General features: G+C 36.0%; 1 protein-coding gene across 1 annotated transcript; it reads left to right on the plus strand.

Annotated features, from left to right (window-relative positions):
- The first annotated feature begins 5,168 nt into the window (after positions 1 to 5,168).
- Positions 5,169 to 19,626, plus strand: tacr2 (tachykinin receptor 2). Its single transcript, XM_032560321.1, has 8 exons — positions 5,169 to 5,502; positions 5,977 to 6,129; positions 7,986 to 8,281; positions 17,083 to 17,277; positions 18,300 to 18,450; positions 18,544 to 18,663; positions 18,743 to 18,819; positions 18,898 to 19,626. The coding sequence occupies exons 2-8, from the start codon at positions 5,995 to 5,997 to the stop codon at positions 19,187 to 19,189; spliced, it is 1,266 nt and encodes a 421-aa protein (XP_032416212.1). The 5' UTR covers positions 5,169 to 5,502; positions 5,977 to 5,994; the 3' UTR covers positions 19,190 to 19,626.
- Positions 19,627 to 22,808: the final 3,182 nt, after the last annotated feature.

Raw genomic sequence — 22,808 nt, forward strand, 5'->3', positions numbered from 1 at the left:
TAAAATTAAATCCAAGAAGTCAAATTTATTTTTCAATAATATTACTGAACTGTACCTTCAGTTCAACCTACCAAAATGTATTTCCATTTACTCTACAGTACGTTTGGTTGCAGAGGCGTTAGGATCCTGAATTAAAGAGGCTAAAAACATCTGGATTTTATATTATGGACGCCTAGTTTATAAGTAATTAAATATTAAAGGAGATTTGTTCTGCAGTTCATTTTCTGTGTTGGTTTCTGAATGGATGTGAACAACTTACAGTTATTTAATGATATTATTTTATTTAATAAAATTATTATTTAACTTTAGTTATTTCATTACATTTTCCTGTTTAATGTTGTTGGTTGACCTACTTTTCTCCTCATCTGCACCATAAAAGAGATTTTTACAGTTTGTTTTTAGGAATAGTGACAAAAACAGTTTGAATCCCTCTAAGTTGTGTCTCAGTTGCTTCCTGTTTCCCAGTGGGATCTCCGACTTCCGGTTTTGAAGATTTTTTTCCCACTGGGAAGTTGGAATTTCCCATTTCTGAGTAGAACTGGAACGCCTCATGAGTTCTGTTGTCTCTGCACCAAAACATTCTCCTCCACCAGATTCACCGGCGCCTGTCTGGAGTAGAAAATACATTTTTAAAACATCAATAAAGACATCAACAACACATTTTTGCCGTTTGCCATCTTTTCTTTCTTTTTTTTGTCTCTTTGCTGATGATTTGAAGCAGGCTGTAATTGAAAAGACACAATCAAAGCAAATAAATTGTTTTTTTAGTAATAATATTCAACTGTAATTGCATTGTTGAGGTTTTTTTTAACACTGCGTCATTTTTGCATGAATCCTGCAATCCATTTGTTTCCCATCCTTCCCTCTTTTCTGCATTTTCTTTGAAAGAACCCAGGCCGGGAATGGAACCCAGGACCTTCATGCTGCATGGCAATAGTGCTACCAACTGCACCACTGTGCAGCCCTTGTGAAATAATTATTTGGTTTAAATTGCAGCATTAAGTTAAAACTCACAATTCAAGATTAATGAACTTAAAAAACAATGATTAGACAACTTGTCTCTTGTTAAATCAACTTTAATTTCTGCGTTAAAACCAAAGTAATTTTTATGTTGATTTAAATTACATTTTTAAGGCAGCAGCTGGATGTTTATTTTCAATTTAAACCATCTTCATATGTTTTACAGTGTTGTTGCTGTTAGAGGAAAACAAGCAGAGTGTTTTGATATTAAAGAAAAATAAACAGTATGTAAAATACCGTCTCTAAATTCACTGCATCTCAAACCTTGAAGTAGCTGGGCTACAGCAGCAGAGGAGTTTATCTGCTAAAAACAGAAAACAAAGGCTACAATATTCACAGGCTCACAGATTGAGGAAAAATCCTCACCACCCCGGCAAAGACTATCAGAAAAACACACAGAGTAAGTTTTGTTGCAAACTGCCAAAGGTTTCATTTCTTCTTCCCTCCATGTTGGCCTTGGCCCTGCTACCCATGTGAAAGTGCCCACATGCTGCACATACTGTACACACCCACACACACACACCCACCCATACACACACACACACAGAGAGAGAGAGAAACAAAGTGAAGTCAGCTAAATTTTCCTTCTTCCCTTCTTGTCAGTGTGAACGCATTCACCTACTTTCACTTCTGGGGAAAAGAGCAGACCTGAGGAATTACGAAAAAGTGGCAGTTTGGTGACAATCATGGGAATAGAAAAGAGAAAAAGGAGAGAAAGGAGTAAAAGTGGTGAGCAGAGAGAGTCCTTATTCCATACAGGCAAACCAAAATGTCCGGAAAACAACCCGATTACGCTTATGTGAAACTGGAAAGAAACAAAATAAACTTACTGAATGTCCTTCTGCACCACTGCATCCATCATGCATAGTAAAGACACTCATCTGTCCTGGGTTATCTCTGCACCATAAGCAAGCCCTTTAATTTATAAATCTTCTAGTTAACTGTACTAGGTTTGTAAAGTTTGCTTCCACAGTTTTTCTGAGAGTAAAACAGCAGCCCAAAACCAAAAGAGTAAGTCATAAAAATTAGGTTTTGTGGTTTTTTGATGTGTTTTGCTGTTCAACATCTCTTACTGTTAAAAACTAAAATATCTTGTGATCTGAAACCAAAAGTTTACAAACCAATAAACGACACTTACACCAACATGTCTCTTGTTAGAATTACCAAAATTATTTCAGAGATTTATTTACTATTGCCGTCACAATCAGAGTGACTACTATCTCTTTAAGCAAACAACGGCAGAAATGCTAAATTGTCATGATGTGTTTATTGAAACAGATAGGAGCTTGAAATTATCACTGGAAACATATATAGAGAGACACAAACTTACCGATTATCTTAGCAGGAGCAAACAAGGGGAAACATGAAATGAGTGAAAGAGAGAAGGAGGTAAAATAGTGAGGGGATGAGTGGAAACAACAAAAAAGAGCTAAACAGAGGTGAGTGGCTGCAGCTGGGGAAGGGAGCAAGTAAAGAAAAATGAGGAAACGATAAATAAGTGTTCACTTCCTCCTTCACCTTTTCAGACAGAACAGTGGTAAACAAATCATTTTGTTCTTGGTTATGTATGCACATGTTTTTCTCTGACCCACTGATTGCTTGCTCTCTTGTTTTCTCATAACCTGTTTGAAATAAAAAATAAATAAAAATAACAAAAACAGCTAAGAAGGTGGAAAGAGTGGCAGGCTGAAGGTGAAGTGAAAGATAAACAGGAAAAGTGGAAACACCTGGACCTGATGTAAACAATAAAGAGAAAAAGCACCAAGCGTGTAACATAGAGATGAAAATATGTGAAAAGAAAGAAGCAGAAAGTGTTTGGGGAAAATTCCTCGTATGAACATCGATAGTTTAAACATTATTGGAAAGGCACACCAAAAGATTCTAGTTAAGCTATTTTTTTCCCCCCAAAATTTATCTAATTAGCAAAATGCCTACATATTTATCCTACAACTAAACAGAATAATTGAAAATGAGCTTTCAGTTTGGGCACTTACCTTCTCTACTTTATCATAGTTCTTAGCCTTTATCTGCAAATAAAAGTGTAAAAACTTATAAATGTAAAGCTGAAAGGAAACGTGTATTCATGCAGTTTTAATAACTCAAACACACAAACCGAAGCAATCAATGCTAAAGGTATGGAATAACATAAAAACTAAATTAAAACTTTCACAAATAAAAATGGTTTTGGTCATTCTAACTAATCTAAACAAGATGGATTTGGTTTGATCCCAGACAGTGACGAAAAGAGATGTGTGTTCTTTTATTTGGTGTTTGTAAACTTCTGGTTCCAAGTGTATATTAGCCTTAAAGTTGGACATTAAATGTTAAAATCTTATTTTTGTGTGGCATACTGATAGGTCAAACTTCTCACCTCTTCCAGTGTATGAAATGTTTATCCGTCTATTCTGCGTTTACATTTTTCATACTACGCTGCTTCTGGTCTGACTGCAATTAGGTCCATCAAAGAAACCAACACAGAGTGGTTGAGAATTTAGTAAATCGAGAAATACTTGAATTTTAAATTAGGATGTTTGAATAAATACCTCTGCTCAGCATAATAAATGTCAGCAATAATAAAGCCCAAATTTGACATCTATGTCATGCTTTCCAAATCCAAAAGAAGATATGAAGATTTAACAAAGAACAAAATAAGGAAATTACAGGATTCAACTTGAGAACAAAAAAGAAAATATGGAGCAACATCTAGCAAAAAATACAGTTTAAATACGATGAAGGGAGGTGTGATTAGTGGCATTGAGTCGATTAAACAGAGACTAAAACTGAAATGAGAGTTTTAACCTAAAGGCAGAAAAAAGAACACAAAGAAGAAGTTAGAAACTCATTGACAAATATGGAACACATTAAGTGACAAAAACAGATAATCTTAAATAATGTAAGTATCAAAATAAACATCCATGAATCATGGAAAGATCAGGTTTGACCATGACGGATATTTGTAATTTTTTATAAAATGATGGCCAAATGTGGTCCAGATCCTTTAAAAACAATGAAACAGAACATGTTTAGCTCCATATCAGAGGCTGTGAATTAAACGTTAACTTTAGCATCTTTAGCGTCATGGTGCACATTGTAGCTTTAGTTTCCTGATAACTGGACATGCTAATCAGCAACAGAAAACTCACTTGGAGCAATAAGCAGACAGATATTTTTTTTTAACCCAAGCTATGGAAGTAAATACGTGTCACCAGGATTTGAATTAAAAATACCCCTCAGATTTTAATGTTGTATATTTGTGCTTACTTTTTCAGTGTTAAAAGATATTAAGAGTACATTTTTAACTTGTCATTATTTCTACATGAATTTCATTTGTTATTTTCACTTCAAGTTAAAAATTCACATAAAGCGATTACATTTCCTATGGCTGTTTTTCAGTTTAACTTTTCAGTGTTAAAAATAATTACTTTTTTTTTTTTTAAATCAACTTTTCAAATATATTGAGTCTCCTCAAATTCCACTGGGTCAGTTTTATACGGAAGGCAATTAGGGCCACTGAAAAAAAGACAAAGAATTCTGACTTTATTTTCAGAAATCTGAGATTAAAGTCAAACTTCTGAGAAAAAAGTCAGAATTCTGACTTTAATTCTTTTTTGTTTGTTTGTTTGTTTTCAGTGGCCCTAATCCTCTTCCATAATTTCGCTGCCTGAAATTCGGAGTCTAAAAATTCTGTAAAATTCTGTAAAAAAAAAAAAAAAAAAAAGGGCAAGATTTCTGAATATTTTTTAACACTGAAAAAGTAAGCACAAATATGCAACATTAAAATTTCAGGGTCATTTTTAATTAAAACCCTGGCACCTATTTACTTCCATACTTTACTTTATGACACTCTTCATGTCATGCCGCCCTGGGCTGTGAGCCATATCGCCTTTGTCAGAAGACATCACTGCATGCAGATTACACTAAAGTTTGCTTCAAACCCTAAAAAGAGTCTTATCACGCTCTTTGTATGCTGAGTGACTAATCTTCTTCAGCTGACTTAAATATTATTATTATTAAATATTTAACCAACATTTTCATTACTGCCATTAGCCAAAAGCTAGACACAATCAATGGAGCTAAAATGTCCCCAAACCTTTTCTCCTTACAGCTCTTGTGCCGATGTAAACATCTGAAATGCTATTTCATTCCCACGTTCACACTTTGGGAACCGGCTGATGACACTTCCTCCCCGTGGTTCTTGCGCTGTCCGGGTGGATTAAGGCTCAGCGCGCGCGGCTCTGCGTCACAATGTCCGCGCGTCTCGCCGTGGAGGAGCGCGTCAAAGCTTGTAACACATTCCAGCAGAGGGAAAGCGAGAGACGCAGCGCCAGCGTGTCTGTGTGAGAGCGGGAAGAAATGCATGAATGGAGTCTTGGTCAAACCTGAGTGGCCATTACGCACCTGGCGTTTCGTTTCTGACCATTATCAGCTAAGGAGCGGAACATCTGGGGTTAGTTCTCACGATATAATCGGGGCTACGGAGAGGTAAGACAGATAACACTAAGAATGATTTTTGTGTGTGTGTCTGAGTTATTGCTGCAGACATCCATTTTCTGTACAAATTGGAAGAGTCTGTTTTATTGTAATTTTTATGCGTTTTAGATCAAACAAAGAGGAACAGTTTGTAATAATAAATAAATAACAGGGGAAACCATTTAAAAATACAATTGGACTACTAACTTCACAAATAAATTGTGGCATGTTTATTATCCTAATTTATTATTTTAATTTAAATAAAGACAGGGATGTGATGGACGAACACAAACCATTTCTCTATATTATTTTAGAGTTTGAAATCTTAACATGCAGAAAGATAAATTGCAACGTGAATTTGTACGGATTCCTGAAGCCGTTCATTTCCTAATGAGAGCTCCTTCATGAGGACGGGGCTGTCCGCCACCCATTGTTCCTCATTACGCACAGCACATTCGCGGTTATCCATAAAGTTTCTGCCACCAGGTGACAAAGGGAGCGAGAATGGATGCCGAGAGTCTTATTAAACACTTCCAGCGAGACCCGGAGGCCACTTTAATGCCGCTGTCAGCCACCTCTGACTGGCTGGACGACGGAAATGAGACCACCGGGAACCAGTTCCAGCAGCCCGACTGGCAGGTGAGAGAGGACGCAATGAATGAATGAATGAATGAATGAGCGATTAATCAAGAAGTTAAATTACTTCAATGTTTCCGTTCAAAAAGTAAAGAAAGAGTGATATGTTGATGACTCAAATTAGTTCCTCAGAAAATATGAATGATAGCTGAGACTAATAAAAAATATTTTTTAATAGAAATTGTCTGGAATAGGCAGCTAATGATGTAGCAAATGTCCTGCTTCTTTTTCGATGTTATGTTGTCCTTTCTCTCAACTTTCCACTAATGGGCTTGGAACCAGTTGATCAGCTGGCTTGTGACGTCAGTGTGGTGCTGTGCGGTTTTTGTAGCTGGTCCAAATGCAGACGGGAACTTGGAATTGACGTGCAAAACATTTTTAATGGAGAGAGGCAAACTTAAAGATACCTGGATGGTTGCAAATGGTGACGCATGAAACTGCAACGGAAGGAGCCAGAGGAGAATAATGAGACCGGGGAAGTTAATAAACAGACAAAAAAGACTAATAATGACAAAAAGTTAATTCTAATTACACACTATAAAGAAAGAATATGATTTAAAGAAAAATACTGGCAGAATTTTATTGTATTTATACAGTAAAATCCTTATAAATATGGCTATTAATACGGATTTTGCGATATGTATACGGTAAAGTTCTGGCAACCACAGTTGCCGGTATTTTACCGTAAATAGGAAACCTTTTTTTTACAGTGCAGGTTAATGAATGCAGCTGGGAAAGGAAGCAAATGAAAGGCTGAGTGTAAAAACAGACAAAAAGAAGATGGACGGGTGGGACAGAAAATCTGTACAGAAATAAAAATAAAACTAAATCTGACAGAACAAATCAAAAAAATATCAAGCAATAAGAAAAAGTGAACTAACACAAGGAATTAGCTAAAATGGGAAGATAAAAGAAAAATAATAAAGACCAAAACAGAAAATAACTTAACTAAAATGCCCAAACAACAATGGATCATAATCATTCATTATTTCTGTGATAAGATGTACAGTACAGACCAAAAGTTTGGACACACAGTTGTGTCCAAACTTTTGGTCTGTACTGTATATTTTAGGATCTTGGGTTGGTTGAGCCTGGTTTTGTCATTTTTTGTGTTCCTTAGTTTTCATTTCCACTTTAGTTCTTCCTTGGTTAGCTCTAGGTTACTAAGTTCATTTTTGGTTTCCAATTATTCCTTGTCACTCTGGTTTAATCATTCTATTTATTTACTCGTTCTGCGTGCCTCCTGCTCCCTTCACTCACACCTGTAGCCCATTAGCTCATCAGCTTCTGTCCTTTGGCTCCACATTCAACCTCCCAGTATTTAAGCTTCTCATTTTCGGCCGCCCCTTGCCGGATCCTTTTGTCTAATCCCGTCACTTCCTCGTTCCTCCTCGTGCTCCCTTGCCTGGTTGTTCATTGCATCTATTATTTATTTTTTTCCCTGGTTGTGGTTTCTTTGTACGTTTTTGTATTTTGCCTTTTCTTATTAAATCACCATATTCAGTCTCCACCTCCGTCTCTGCATTTGGGTCCAACATCAACCATTTAACACATCATGACAGGATAATATTTTAATTTTTGGAATAACTAAATTTATTTAGTTATTCCAAAATTCTGAATAAATTCAGAATTAAAAGTAGCAGAAACAATCACTTCATATCATTTCGTGTGTGTTAAATACACAAGTTGACCATTTTAAGTTCAATTTACTGAAATAAACACACTTTCTGATGATATTCTAATTTATCGGGATTTGTCTGAAAGAGGGAGATTGTAACTGATAGTGGTTCAACTCTTCGTTTCCCAGTGTCCTCCTCCCCCTCTCCTGATTGTCTTCCTCCTCCTCCTCTTCCTCTCAGGTGGCTCTGTGGGCCATCGCCTACTCCCTCATCATCCTGGTGTCCATCACCGGGAACGTCACTGTGATCTGGATCATCCTCGCTCACAGACGCATGAGGACCGTAACCAACTACTTCATCGTCAACCTGGCCTTTTCGGATGCCTCCATGGCAACGTTTAACACCCTCTTCAACTTCGTCTATGCGCTTCACAACGACTGGTACTTCGGCCTGGGTTACTGCAGATTTCAGAACTTCTTCCCCATCATGGCCATGTTTTCATCAATATACTCAATGGCTGCCATCTCAGTGGACAGGTGAGATCATGTTTTTACTGTAAACTATCAGCTCAGTCATGCTTGTCGTAGTAAAGTTGATGTGCCATAATAAAAGCACTTGGTCTCTTTTTGATAATGTGGGAGCTGCTTTGTTTAGTAGACACTGCAAAAACACAAAATCTAAGTATTTTTGGTCTAGTTTCTAGTGCAAACATTTCAAAACAAAATTCAGTGTCTCAAAAAAAAATTTCACAAAGTCTTAAGTATTTTTGTCTCGGGTAAATAGGTACACTTGAAATACGACAAAACTAACTTACAAGTAACTTTTCAGCAAGAAATAATTTCTTATTTTAAGTTAATAATTCCTTTGTATTGATGAAAAAGCACTAGCTACATTGGCAGATTAATTTACGTATAATATGGGAAAATTGTCTTGTTATAAGTGAAATAATCTGCCAGTGGAACAAATAAGGAATTATTTACTTTAAAAAAAGCTCCTATATCTTCTTGCCAGTTAGTTTTGTCTTATTTCAAGTGTACTAAGATATTTTCACTAAAAAATACTTGGTAAGATTTTGTGTTTTTACAGTGATATCAACCGACTAAAAACTATTTCCATGTACTTTACAGTATGCTTGGTTACAGACCTGTTAGGATCCTCAATTAAAGGGAAATAAACCAAAACCAAAAATAGAAGGATTTCATATTGTGAGGGCCTAGTTTATAAGTAATTAGATCTATAAATCTTGATATAAGTGACATAATCTGTCAATGGAACTAGTACTTTTTCATCAAAGTTAAGGAATTGTTTACTTAAAACAAGCCTCTACATCTTGCTGAAAAGTTACCTGTGAGTTAGTTTTGTCTTACTAGAAACTAGTCAAAAATACATGGTAAGATTTGGCTTTTTCTGTGGTAATCATGGCAAACAATTTTACTCAGAAGTGCAGAATTGGACAACCCAACTAAAAACTAGCTACGTTCTTTTGCTTCTTTTCTCATTTGTTTTGCTCATAATGCAGAATTTCACTTCAAATCAAAGTTTTGTTTTTTAAATGTTGGCATTCAAGGCAACTAAAACATATTAGATTTATGAAGAAGAAGCCTTTTCATTTTCCAGAGGTCTCAGTTTGCACATTTTCTTCTTAGATCACATAGCACCTCTTTGTGAAAATCATTTAGTTACACTCTATGAGCAGAATCGCTTGAAATTATGTTAAGCAGCAGCCACACAAACTAAGCTGCAGCATGGAGGAGATGTGGGTCAACACACAGCTGCAACACAGATGTTATTAATGCTTACTGAAGCATGGATGGTCAGTCTGCTGATGGTGAGTCTGTGCTCTCTGTATCTTCTATGCGTTCCAAGTTACAATTTTAAATTCACTGCAGAGTAAAGGTTGATATTTCTATTTAATTCTGTTTGTTTTCCCAGAACTAATTTACACCACAATTTGTCTGAAGGCACTTCACTAAAGACCGATCGGTAAATCAATAACAATATGGTGATAGACACGTGGTTAATATAAATTAATAATACATCTGCTACAATATTTAATATTCAATATATGGGATATTTATTAAACTCTGATCCAGAACCGCACTGCATTCTGGGAGATGTAGGCCGAGGAAAGACTTTAGCCACTCAAACTCCCGTGTCTAGCTAAGCTAGGTTGGTGGAGTCAACCAACTCTCTCACTCTTCTGTTACCTAGCAACTCACTCACTCTTTGGTTACCTAGCAACAACTTGTTGGGTAACTGGCACAAATAAAAAGCAGTTTACGGTTTTGCCACAGGTGGCTCATAACTGCTTAAAAGTAAAAACACAAAAGTGTAGAGTGAAAACTGTGGATAAAAGAGGAACGGTCACGTCACCAGTTTGGCAGTATTTCAGATATTTAAAACAAAAAGCTAATCAATTATTATTGATATTAACGGATATGAAATGCTTACATTGTGGTACGTTTTTCAGCCATATTGTCCAGCCCTATCTGGGAGTTTGAAAAGAAAGAACATAAATACAACAAACATAGATGCCTTGATTCAGAAGTAATTTCTATGTTACACTTATGCAGCCAAAAGTGACCTTACATTCATCTGCCACTCTTTAAATTGCAGAGTTAAAGTCAACATTATTTTTGTTATTTTGGAGAAAACAACCCTGGGTCAAATATGAACAAATCCAGCTCTAATTTGATTTAACCCAACAAGCCTTATTCTATACATTTGACTCAATACTGAGTTAGGTTTTCTCTCCAAAAAATGGCTTAAAGTTAAAATGAATGTTCTAGTGCTGCAGGCCTCTGTCTGTCTCCAGCAGGCAATTAAATAGGTAGGGTGCACTATGGATGGGGCATCCCAGGGAAAATGATGGTGCGCTTTTACCCTGGGGCAATTTATAGATGGCACTGACTAACAACTGAATGCGGAAAACAAAATTAATGGTCAACGTGCAATCCTCAACCACTTTCTTGGTTCTTTTTAATGTCAGAACTGCCTTTGTTGATTGTGACAGACATTTAACAAGGTGCCTCTTACATTCCTCAGAGGTTCTGGTCCATATTGACTTAATGGTATCACAGAGTTGCTACAGATTTGTCAGCTGGACATCCAGTTCCACCACATCCCAAAGGTGTTTGATTGTATTTACAGGTTGTGGATTTCTTAATACGGGGAACTCTTTGTTATGATCAGGAAACCCGTTTAAGTGAACTGGTGGAAGCAATCATCAGACGATGGGTACGCTGTGGTCGTAAGGAGACAGAGATGGTTAGCAACAATACTCGGCTGTGGTGTTGCTCTAAGGGATAATAACAATGACCATGAAAAAATATACCACACACTACTACACCACTTCCTACAGATTGAATTACCGACATACGACAGGATGGATCTATGATTGGTTTTTATTTTCTGGCCCGTTCTGATCCCACCATCTGAATGCCGCAGCTGAAATTGAGACTCATCAGACCAGGCAGCGTTTTTCTAATCTGTTTTTTCCAGTTTTGATAAACCTGTGTGTCAAGATTTTTACTCTCTTAAGCCACATTCACTTCTGGCCAGATTTGAAAAGACTTGCTTCCTCCAGAAACACACAGGACCAATTCAGCTCAGCTCAGCGACATTTTCTTATTCATCTGTTTTCTTTTGGGATGAGTCTCACCTGCAGGGCAACATTAGTAGGTTGATAACCTACAAAGAGACAAGAAAAAACACTAAGCATCACAAATAACAATAAGCTCATTTTAACTTTTAATATCTTAAGTTATTCTTTTAATAATTTACCTTTGACTTAACAGTGAATGAAACCGGTAAACAAACTGCATATTAATAATATGTGTTCAAACACATAACAAACATTGAAACAAGCAGAAAAAAATATTTAGTTTTCTGAATTAAACATGAATCATATAAATTTTTAATAATGTCCATTATTGCAAGTTTATTCTTCCTGGTAAAATAAGGTTATTTCTTTCCACTGTCGCCATATACTTACTGAAGGAGGAGGGATTGGTGCAAAGTTAGTGACTCAGTGCAATTGGCTGGGCTTCCCAACTCTTTGATAATTGCCATTATAAACAAAATTTGACTGCAAGTGTGTTGCAAGTAGTTCCAAATTGGCTCTGAATAAAACATAATTTCAACATACCTATATGACTGAACCAATCTAATGATACAAATTATAATTTTCAGCCGTTCTGGCGGCGTTTCAGGTGAAATGTCTTTCCATTACTTTTTTTTTTTTTTAGCTAAATAAACGTGCATAATACAATTTAACTGAATTAACTCAACAGCCTGGGTCACAATGTTTGATTAAAACTCCAATCCCTTCAGAAAAAGCAGCATATAGGTTAGAGAAATAACATTTTTTATAATGTAAAGGTTTGGACTCCTCTTATTGTAGACACTCTGTATTTAGGAGAAGTAGAATATTTTGTCAAGGAGAGAAAAACAGAGTGCTTTTTTTTAATGGTTCAGAGCATATGTGGGATGGAAAAAAAGACTGGATGATTTACTGTAGATCAATTGAAAGTGTTTCTTACAGAAAAACAAGGGGAAGACTCAAAGTGTCTATAATAGGAACTGTCACGTTTCATGGTCGGCACATTTTAAGCTGAAACGTTGTAAACCAAGTGCTAAACCCTGGTTGTTTATTGGTTTTACTGTAGTACTCTGTTGTTTTGGAAAAGACCAAAAGGACATGAATGAAAAGGTATTTTTATAACAACGTTTCAAGACAATGAAGATGGGTTTTCTCATAATCTCTGTGAAGTATGAGCAAAGTTTCAAGATTCTGGATGAACATATCTGGATATTCAACCTGAGAAAAAACAACAACAATATTCTCCTTATACCTAGAAAGCATTGAAAAGTCAAATGAGCTAGAAAAGTTTATTCTCAAGAGTGAAGAGCAACTTATTGAAGCTGAAAATGTTACACCAAGAAGCAACCAGCAAACCAAACGACTGTCATTCACTGTTATAGGTCATTCACTCAGGGATAATGAGTGAAGATGCTCCAGCACAACACGAAAATGGCTAATTTTCACTCCTTAGTCTTCTAGTCATCTTGATCTGAATACACAATTAGATTTTTGGTTATCTAAAGATAAAACAGAAATGATCACTTTTGATCTCGACCAAATCTCATTACAATAATTTCATGCTCTGCTGGTCTCAGCCTCCGTAGATTTAAGCATGAAGCCGGTCCTTTATTGGAATACGTTTAATTTATCTAAAACAATAGTGCAAAGTATTTTAAGATGTGCTTGGAATGAAATGTTTTTATTAAGACACTTCACGCATACTTTAAAATGTATTATATGTAGTTTTGAATTATTCTTTAATCACAGTGGCAGTCCACTTTCTCCAGGGAGAAAATCCCATTATTCTCACAATTTTTATATAATAAGACTCCTCAAATTGAGTTATTATTAAGCCAGATTAAAGAGTGACATCCAAGCAGAATGTAAAAGGAAAGAAGCCAAAAATTATGAAAAGCAAGCAAAACACACAAAAACACACAATCATAGCTGCTGAATGCCTTGAAGAAGGATATTAAAAACATGTCGCCTTTATGCAAATCAAATTATGCAATATCTCACTTCATTAGTCATGAAACACTCACCATGAATGGTTCAGATGTGTGATTCACAGGCTTAGCCTAATGATTAGACCATGACGATGACGCCACTGAGTAATCGTGTTTTGCTGAAAATGTCTAGTATTCTTCTATATTTTCACACTATACATTGTTCTGACCTCTTTACACTTATATGCTAAGTATAATTTGCATCATCAGTGACTTATTTACAATTATATGTTAAGCATAATTTACATGATTATTATTATTATTATTATTCGCTGAATTTAACATGATTGTACATAATTACAAAAAGGTGAAGTGAAGTGAAACATATTTAAACATGATTTATTTTGGAGAGAGGAAGTCTTTTATTTTGAAGAATGCTTAACAGGATCTAGTTTTTGTCTTTCGTCACTATCTTGCCTTCGGTTGCTAGGATACGAACAGCCGTTGCCTTTATCTGCTTGTTTGTTCAGTAAAAACTGGACAGAAAATATTTAGCAAAATAAATGTGAGATTTATTGTGAGATTGAAGAAACTTTCGCTCCGCAATATACACTGTAAAACAAAACGCCTCTAATTTCTCTAACAGCGGTAGCTGTGCTTATTAGCCACATTATTTTACCGTATAAGTATGCATTGTACCGTCTTTTACGTATAAATACGGATTTTACTGCGTTTGTACGGTGAAATTCTGGCGTATATACGGATTTCACTGTATTTTTACGCCAGAATACAGATGTTCTTCTGGCTCTGGGCCTTGGACGGTTGGCACATATTCCACCCGGCTAAACGATGTCAGGGACTAGCAATCTATACTGCCGTTGAAAATAATGGTGTGTGACCATTTTGTCTGTAGATTGCATTATGTTGTGTTATTGCTTCAATGTCAGCTGGTTAGGACATACCCAGAGGCAGGCAATCAGCTTTCATTTGTTAGCTTTCTGCAGTGTGCTAACCGTCTGCAAAACAAACCTGCTTTTCATTTCCTGCCACTAATACAGATGTTAACGCCATCCAGTGTAGCGCATTCTTTTTTAAATTTAATTTTGTGGCGTTATAGCCCATTTGTCATTCTATATAAACTTAGCACAAAAAGCTTGAAAGTTGTTCCTTACTAATGTGTTTATGCCCTTTATCCATCTTTATATATTTTCACACATCACAAACACAAAGTTCAATGTATTTTATTGTGATATAGACCCTTTTCACATGACGTCACACAACTTCCGTTTTGGCTCGAAGCTGTGTATCCTTAGTTCCGGTGTACATAGTAAGTAATGATAAAGTTGTCTATTTCATATATATATATATGTCATATATATATATATATATATGTCATATATATATATATATATATATATATATATATAGAGAGAGAGAGAGAGAGAGAGAGAGATAGATGTATAAATCTGACAGCATATGTTGATCAGACAGATCACCGGAGCATGGAGTTTACACAGTCTCTAAAACATTTGCCTAAAATAAGATTTGAAGATATATCACGATTTGCAAACCAGTTCTCTCTGACAAAAAAATCTAAATTAGACAAAGGCTACAAATTCTTCACCGAACAATACCTGTTTGACTATGAAGGTAGGTATTTTTGTTTTGCGTAACCGTTAGCTTAGCATTAGTGAATTTTGTTAGCTAGCTAACTACGTGACATAACTGTTCCTTAACCAGAACTTTTTACTGTTTTTGAACTATAACGTTTTAGGCTCTAATCTTGATCAGATTATTAAATTATAGACTGGAGTTGCCACTCATCCCATAAAATAGGGATTTGTTTGTTATAAGCAGAGATGTCCGGTGCCGCCGCTGCTTTGTAATGCCTTTAATCGGACCACTTTTTCGGTAACGAATAATCTAACGAGTTCGTATTTCAAATCCAGTAATCAGATTAAAGTTATTTATCCAAATCATTGCACATTAATATTTTCTTGTGTATTTATTTTTATTCCTTCTTTGCGTCTTTGGGAGAGACTCTGTGACAGTTAGCAGTGACAGAAACATGAACAGTGCATGGAGATGCGCATTTTGTTGCTGGAAAAACAGAAATATCGTCAAGCCCAACTGTTATTTGTGGCTTTTGTCTTGTTTTTTCTAAACTTATAAAAAATAATGATTCACCGGTAAATGAACCTCTAAACGTTACATCACTGACAGGCGGCGGTGTATATGTTTCCTAACTGTGGCTAAAGCTGCTGCTAGCTGGTTTACTCATGATCGGAAGCTGGTTCCTTTGAATACAGTTGGAGAATGGTAAATTGACAATGACTGATAACGGTTATCTAACACGTAAACACTGTTTTATAAAACACAGAAAGTGAACCTCTAAACGTTACAGCGCTGACAGAGAGTATATTTTTCCTAAATGTGGCTAAAGCTGCTGCTAGGTGGTTTACTCTCCGATCGGAGGCTGTTTATTTTATACACAGATAGAGAATGGTGAATTTACAGTGATTAGTAACAGCTATCTAACACTTAAATGCTGTTATTATTAAACTTACCTTTTATTATATCCTTAAGATTATGAGAATGCGGGAAGTTTTCAGCTTGGTTCCCAAGGCAAAATCACACCGGAAGTAAAGATACCCAGTTTTGAGTTATGGCGGCCATTGTCTGACGTCACTGTGAAAAGGGTCTATTCAGTGTTGGACCAAAACGCAGATGTAAGTAAGATAAAAATCTGTTGACAGGACTAATAATTGTCCTGTCAACAGATTTTTTCACCTAGGGCCATTACCTGGCCTGTTAATTTAAACGCCATATTTTGGGAGTTTTGCATTTGTGTCACTACTTTCCATTTTCAGATGATTAAACGTCACAACTTTAACTCTAACCAGTCTGGTTTGTTCATCTGTATTGTTCTTCCTCATGTCAATTTTAAGAATTCTAGTTTGTTTTTTTTTCCATTGCCTTGTTTTTTTAAAGCTTTTCGAAGCAGTTTTAAAGTGGTTATGTTTGTGTACGTATCAGTGTTGTTTTCTCTTCCTTTTTACGTGCCTCTTGGGGATAAATAATGTTTTATTGTAACGAATTGAATCATATCAAATCCCAAGTAAATTGTGGTATAAAATTGTAAAATAACTACATTTGAAGATGGGTGTGTGTACTTTTGCAAGGCACTGTTTGTTATTTAAAGCTGCAGTATGTAACTTTTATTTTAAAAAATATATATGTTTAAATCCCGATAAAAAATATGTTTTTACAAATCTGTTGAATGCGTCACTTTATTATGGCTGTATGGTATGATACAGATTGTGAAAAAAAATCGAGCTCCTCTGCGTTCTCTCAGTTCTAGCTAGAAGCAACCAATCAGAGCCAAGAGGCGGGTCTTAGGGCTGTTAATAATTCCTCTGTGTGCGCTGCTCATCCCTCCTACTACAATACAGCTTCGCCCTGCCAGCAGAACCTGCTGTGAATGTTCAGGTTAGTTATATGAGGATGATTGTCGGCGCTAAATGCAAATTGGTGCATTTTTTCTGAGGGCAAAAGCAGTACAGGGAGGTGGAGGTTGATTTTTTCACAGATTATCTGCCTCATACTGTCACAACATGATAAATATGTAAAAAAAGAAACAAATAAAAGCTACATACTGCAGCTTTAAGAGCAAAATTTTTCTTAAAGATGTAGTTTTCAATTAACTTGAGGGATTGTTTGTAATTAAATGTCTGTCCAGGCAGAATATAGTCTTTAGGGAATCCTGTTTCTTACTTTAAAATAATTATTTCCTCTGGTTCTTTTCAAGGTACATGGCGATCATCCACCCGCTGAAGCCTCGCCTCTCCTCCACCTCCACAAAGGTGGTGATTGCCCTGATTTGGATTGTCGCCTTCTCGCTGGCTTTCCCTCAGTGCTACTACAGCGTAACGACATTTTACTACCCCAGGACGGTGTGCATGGTCGACTGGCCGGATGATTACGGAGGAACCCACCAGCTAAGGTAAAAGAGGGAGACAAAGTGACACACACACAGGGAGAATGAATCAGATTTCTATGTGTGTTTTGTGTATTTATACACAGGATTTGCAGGGTGTCAGAGGGTTTGGTTTCTTTTTTTGTGTACATGTCAATTGCCTCTGCTCTTATTTGAGTAGTGCTACTCAACATGTTTTTACTCAGGTAAAAGTAAAAAGTAGCCATCCACAAAATAAGACTAAAAAGTATTTGGTAAAAAGTCTTCTCAAGTACTGAGTAACTGATCATTTATTCAGTTAATATAAAAAAAATTACATCTTCAGACAGACCAAATTATGAGGTTAAGAGGAAATTTTGGCATTTTAAAGAACCAAAATGTCAATAATTCATATAAGTAGCAAAAAATAACAAAATTAGGTAAACGAAAATTTTTTCCAAATCAGTTTCTTTCCATAAAAAACTTGTGAAACTTTAACAGAAACTGCAGGTTTGTGTCTTTTTCTGAAAGTTATTTTTTTGGTTAAAACATGTTTGTTTTTCATTCAGTGAGTAGAAAATCCAGAATACTCAATTAAGAGTAGCACTAAAAGTAAAAGTAAACAGTAGCCATCCAACAAATTACCCCAAGAAAAAAAGAGTATTTGGTAAAAAGTCTACTCAAGTACTAAGTAATTGAACAATTATCAATAATTTAATATTTAAAAATCGCATCATCAAACAGAGCAAAATCTGAAGTTAAGTGAAATGTTTAGTGTTTTAAGGACCAAAACGACAATAATTCATATAACTAACAAAAAATAACAAAATCGGGTAATTTTTTCCCCCCAAATTAGTTTCTTTCAATAAATAAACGTATAAAACTTTAACAAAAACTGCAGGTGTGTGTCTGGTGAATTTTTGGTTGAAACATGTTTGTTCCTCATTCATTGGGTAGAAATTTTACTCAAGTAAGAGTAAAACGTACAGTGTTGTAAAAATATTCCTACTAGTACATCTTCAGGTAAATGTAACTGAGTAAATGTAACGCACCTCTGTCTATGTGTCCAGTTACCAGTTTGCGGTGATATTGCTGATCTACTTGCTCCCCCTGCTGGTCATGTTGGTGACCTACAGTTTAGTGGGTCGCTCGCTGTGGGGCGGACACATCCCCGGAGAGGCGACCGAGCATTACCACAGCCAGATCACAGCCAAGAGGAAGGTCACCATGCTTCCCATTCTCCGACTCATTTGATCTGATCTTAAGCTGATGTCTCATTCATTTGTTCTGCATCTGTAACTTTCCGTGCTGCAGGTGGTGAAGATGATGGTGGTTGTGGTGGTGACCTTTGCCCTCTGCTGGCTACCTTACCATGTCTATTTTATTCTGGGCTCGTTTAACAGAGACATATATAAGCAACATTACATTCAGCAGGTTAGACGCAGATTTTCTGTCTAATGTGAGTTAATTATTTCACAATATAACAACTCATCTCTTGCTGTGTCTTTGTCAGGTGTATCTGGCTATTTTCTGGCTGGCAATGAGTTCGACTATGTATAATCCAATAATTTACTGCTGTTTGAACCAAAGGTAGAATTTCGAAATATTTTAGCCATTTTACACCAACAAGACGAGCTTTTGAACAACACTTCCGTCTCCTTTCTTCAGGTTTCGGGCCGGTTTCCGTCACGCTTTCGCTTGGTGCCCCCTCATCAAAGTGTCAGAGGAAGACAAGATGGAGCTGCAGTACACGCACACCTTCAGGGTCACGGTGACACGCAGCCGCCGCAGTGACACCTCACACACGCACGCCTCCATCAGAGCAAGCAACGCGAACTCAGAGAAAGACGCTTGCTTGCAGCGGAAAAAGTTTCCATGCAGCAGTCAAAACTCCCATGTGATTACGAAGCAGGACGACTCCAGACCCCCACCGGCTAAGATGGTGGCACACGACCTCTGACCTCTGAGCAGCATCATGTTGAAAACGCAGCAGAAAGAGCAGGAGCTGAGGAAGACGTTGGAGAAAGACCTGCTCAGACTTGGAAATCTATTGAGTGCTGTTTGTAAAGTTACGGAGTAAAAACTAAAAATATTTTTGGTTTATTCAGCCTGACAGAGAGAAAACAAATATAATGTTAATTATTTCAACGTTATATTTTCACCATGTTGTTCATACATTTATAAATGTCAGAGGTCCAAACTAAATATTTAACCTGCAACCTCGATGTTTAGTTCACAAGCTAAATATTTAGCAACCTAGATATTTAATTAGCAAGCTATAGATTTAGTTTGAAAAATATGAAATTGAAATGTTTAGCTTGGAAATTAAAGGTATAGTTTTGAAAGTAAATATTTAGTATGGAACTAAATATTTAATTAGCAAACTAAATAATTAACCTCCTAACTAAATATTTAATTCACAAACTAAATATTTTGTTCAAAAACAAAATATTTAGTTTTCAATCTAAAAATTTTGTTTAAATATTTAAAAATATGTAATATTCAAAAATATTTAGTTTAAATATTTTAAACTAAGTGTTTAATTTAAATATTTGGTTTAATTATTTTAGTTTAAAAATGTCTTTAGTTTTTAAAGTAAATATTAAACTAAATATTTATCTTTAAAATTAAAAATTTAGTTTGGATCTCTATCATTTATAAAAATATGACCTAAATGGTGAAATATGACTGAAAAAAAATGAACACCCACATTTTGTTTCTACGGAAGGCTAAATAAACCAAAAATATTGCTGTCAATTTGTTTTACTGTGCAACTTTACAAACAGCACTCCATAGAAATCAACAACATGATGAAGGTATTCTTGTTTTTCCTCATGATGTTGTGAATCTCATGCTCATGTTGTACAGGGATTTTGAAAAGTATTCACAACCTTTGTTTGTTTCTCACATTTTGTCTCCTTACAGCCACACATTTTGCAGCATTTTAATGGGATTTTTTGCGATTAAAATGCAAAAAATCCCATCCCAAAATGGATCGACACTTAAATGTTGCATAATTGTGATTCCTAGCGGAGTGTGACTCGGACCTGGTGTTTGGGGTCCCACAGGGCTCTGCTCTCGGACACCTCGCTCAGATGATGACATTATTATTACAAATGAACCATTGAAAACTTCAGAAATAAAGCCAATTTCTAAAGTTAGCTTTATATTTAAAAGCATTTCTAGATGCTATAGTTTATATTGTTAAGTTGTTATTAATATGTGAATCTATAGCCGCGTGTTCCAGGCTCCTGGTTGAGGAGAACCGCCATGTGTGGTATGTCTAGTTCAGATTATTAATTAAATATGAGCTTTTCCATCTTGGTTTGATCTGTGCTACATCGTTATCTCTAAACTGTCTGCTGAGTTCCTCGCTCTTCTTGTTTGTCTCTCTAACGAACCTTTGATGCCTTCATAGAAGACCTAGATCTACTCTAGTAGTAAATTAAATGGACTGATTATATTAGTGTCTATAGAGATAATTTCTATTCACTAATGGGGTTGACCTGGATTTTATTTAGGGGTTTAACAGTATAGGAAAGTTGATACATATATACCCCACACTTTTCAGATTTTTGTTTGTTTAACGTTCTGAAAATGACACATTTTCGTCACAATTATGCACGACTTTGTGTTGGTCCGTTGTATAAAATCCCAATGAAATACAGTGAGGTTTGTGGCTGCATTGTGACAGAATGTGGACACGTCGACGGGATGTGGATAATTTTGTGAGACGCTGGATGTGAAACGGGGAGAAGCATGGTGCAAAACTGAAACCGACAACCTTCTTGTGAAATGCTGACCTTTGAACTACAGCGTTCATTTAGTGTTTACATTTGTAAAATACTGTATATAAGAGACAAAAAGACTAAATGTGGCATTGTAAAGTTTGTTGATGTGTGAAAATAAGTATCTGTTAGCTTCTGGACAATTTCACCTTTATTCTCTCTCTCCAGCTGTAAACTTTTACATTTTGAAGTTGCTTTTAAAAATTGTAGTTTCTGATTTCACAGAGAGAGTTGAGTGCTGTTGGTGCCAAACTTTTAGGTAAGAATAATAATCACTGATGTTGAACATGTTTTTAGTAAAAATAAATCTTAATGTTTGCTGCAGGTTTGGCCTCATTAAAGACGATGAAGAAAGTCACATGCAGTGCTGAGAAAAAGTATTTATCAAATACATTTTAATACCAAACAAATACGACCCGAGTAAATACAAAAGGCAGGTTTCAAATTTATCCAGGATTAAAGCATTTTTTTTATTTTCCTGGCTCTATGTGTTGCTGCCACGTTTTGCAGCAACAAATGACTTTGACTAGGACATTTCTTTACCCATTGCCTTTCTTAAGATGTTATTTTTAGATGAGTTGTCAATTTTAATAGACCGGCCATCTTGGGAAGTTCACCACTATCGCACGTTTTCTCCTTTTTATTGACTTAGGCTACATTCACACTGCAGCCTGAAGTGACCCAATTCCGATTTTTTGTCAAATCGGATTTCTTTGCCGTGGCCGTTCACACTTCCAAAAAAAAATCCGACCTGTGTTCTCCAGTGTGAACTGTAAACAATCTGAAAGTGTCCCGCATGGGCAGTAGAGGGCGCAATAACATCAGTGTTCTCAGTGTTCTGCCAACCGCCATAAAAAGAAGAAGCGCTCGGTGTTTGCGGAAGTAAACATGGATGCTAACTGTGGAGCATAGCTTACATATGAAGTTGTTGTCCGACTGGAGCAGCACTTTAACAACTTAATACTCATTATCGTCCGCCATTTTTGTCGTTTTCTTCCCGCTTACACATATCAGGAAAAAACAAAAAAAACATATCAGGACGCAGAATAGTGACGTTTGTCGAGTATTAATGACGTCAAGGTCGCTGAATGCGACGTTAGGTCACATTTGAATTGGATACCCAAGTGGTCTGGGTCGCATTCGAAAAGAATCCGACCAGTGTTGTTCAGACTGTCATGAAAAGATCAGATACAGGTTGCATTTTGACAACAAAAAAAAAAAAAATCGGAATTGAATCACTTCAGGCTGCAGTGAAATTGCGTTGCAACTCTTCCCAGATTTATGTAATTGACTTTCTTTCTTCTTAAAATTATTAAATTTCTCAAGATCAAGACATTTTCTGTTGCTTCTTTAGATATTTCTAAGTACTTGGCCGGCAGGTTCTTTTGAAGATTGTTCTTGGAAATTAGACTCAGATTTGGTTAAACAAATTTAATTCATGATTTACCAATGTGGCAGTTATATTTTCACATGTGATCAGGTTTGTTTGAATCAATTTTTGTCCATACTATAGTGACATTTTTTTTTTTTGAAAACTGCCTTTTATATTTACTCTGACTCACTTTGTGTGATATTAAAAATTATTTGAAGACTGGAAAGTGAGATTTCAAAAGTAAGAAGAGAGAAAAAAACTTCTTTTCCAGCTCTATTTTCTCCCATCAGCTGCTGCAGCTCCAGCTCAGTAAAACTTTAAACCCCCTTGAAAAAAATCACAGCAATCAATAAGGATGTTGTTTCTAAAAAAATAAAATTCATTAAAATATGTGGAGGAAAAAGTCAGTACAATCCTCA

This window comes from Xiphophorus hellerii, chromosome 4, assembly GCF_003331165.1.
Source record: "Xiphophorus hellerii strain 12219 chromosome 4, Xiphophorus_hellerii-4.1, whole genome shotgun sequence".
Lineage (NCBI taxonomy): Eukaryota > Metazoa > Chordata > Actinopteri > Cyprinodontiformes > Poeciliidae > Xiphophorus > Xiphophorus hellerii.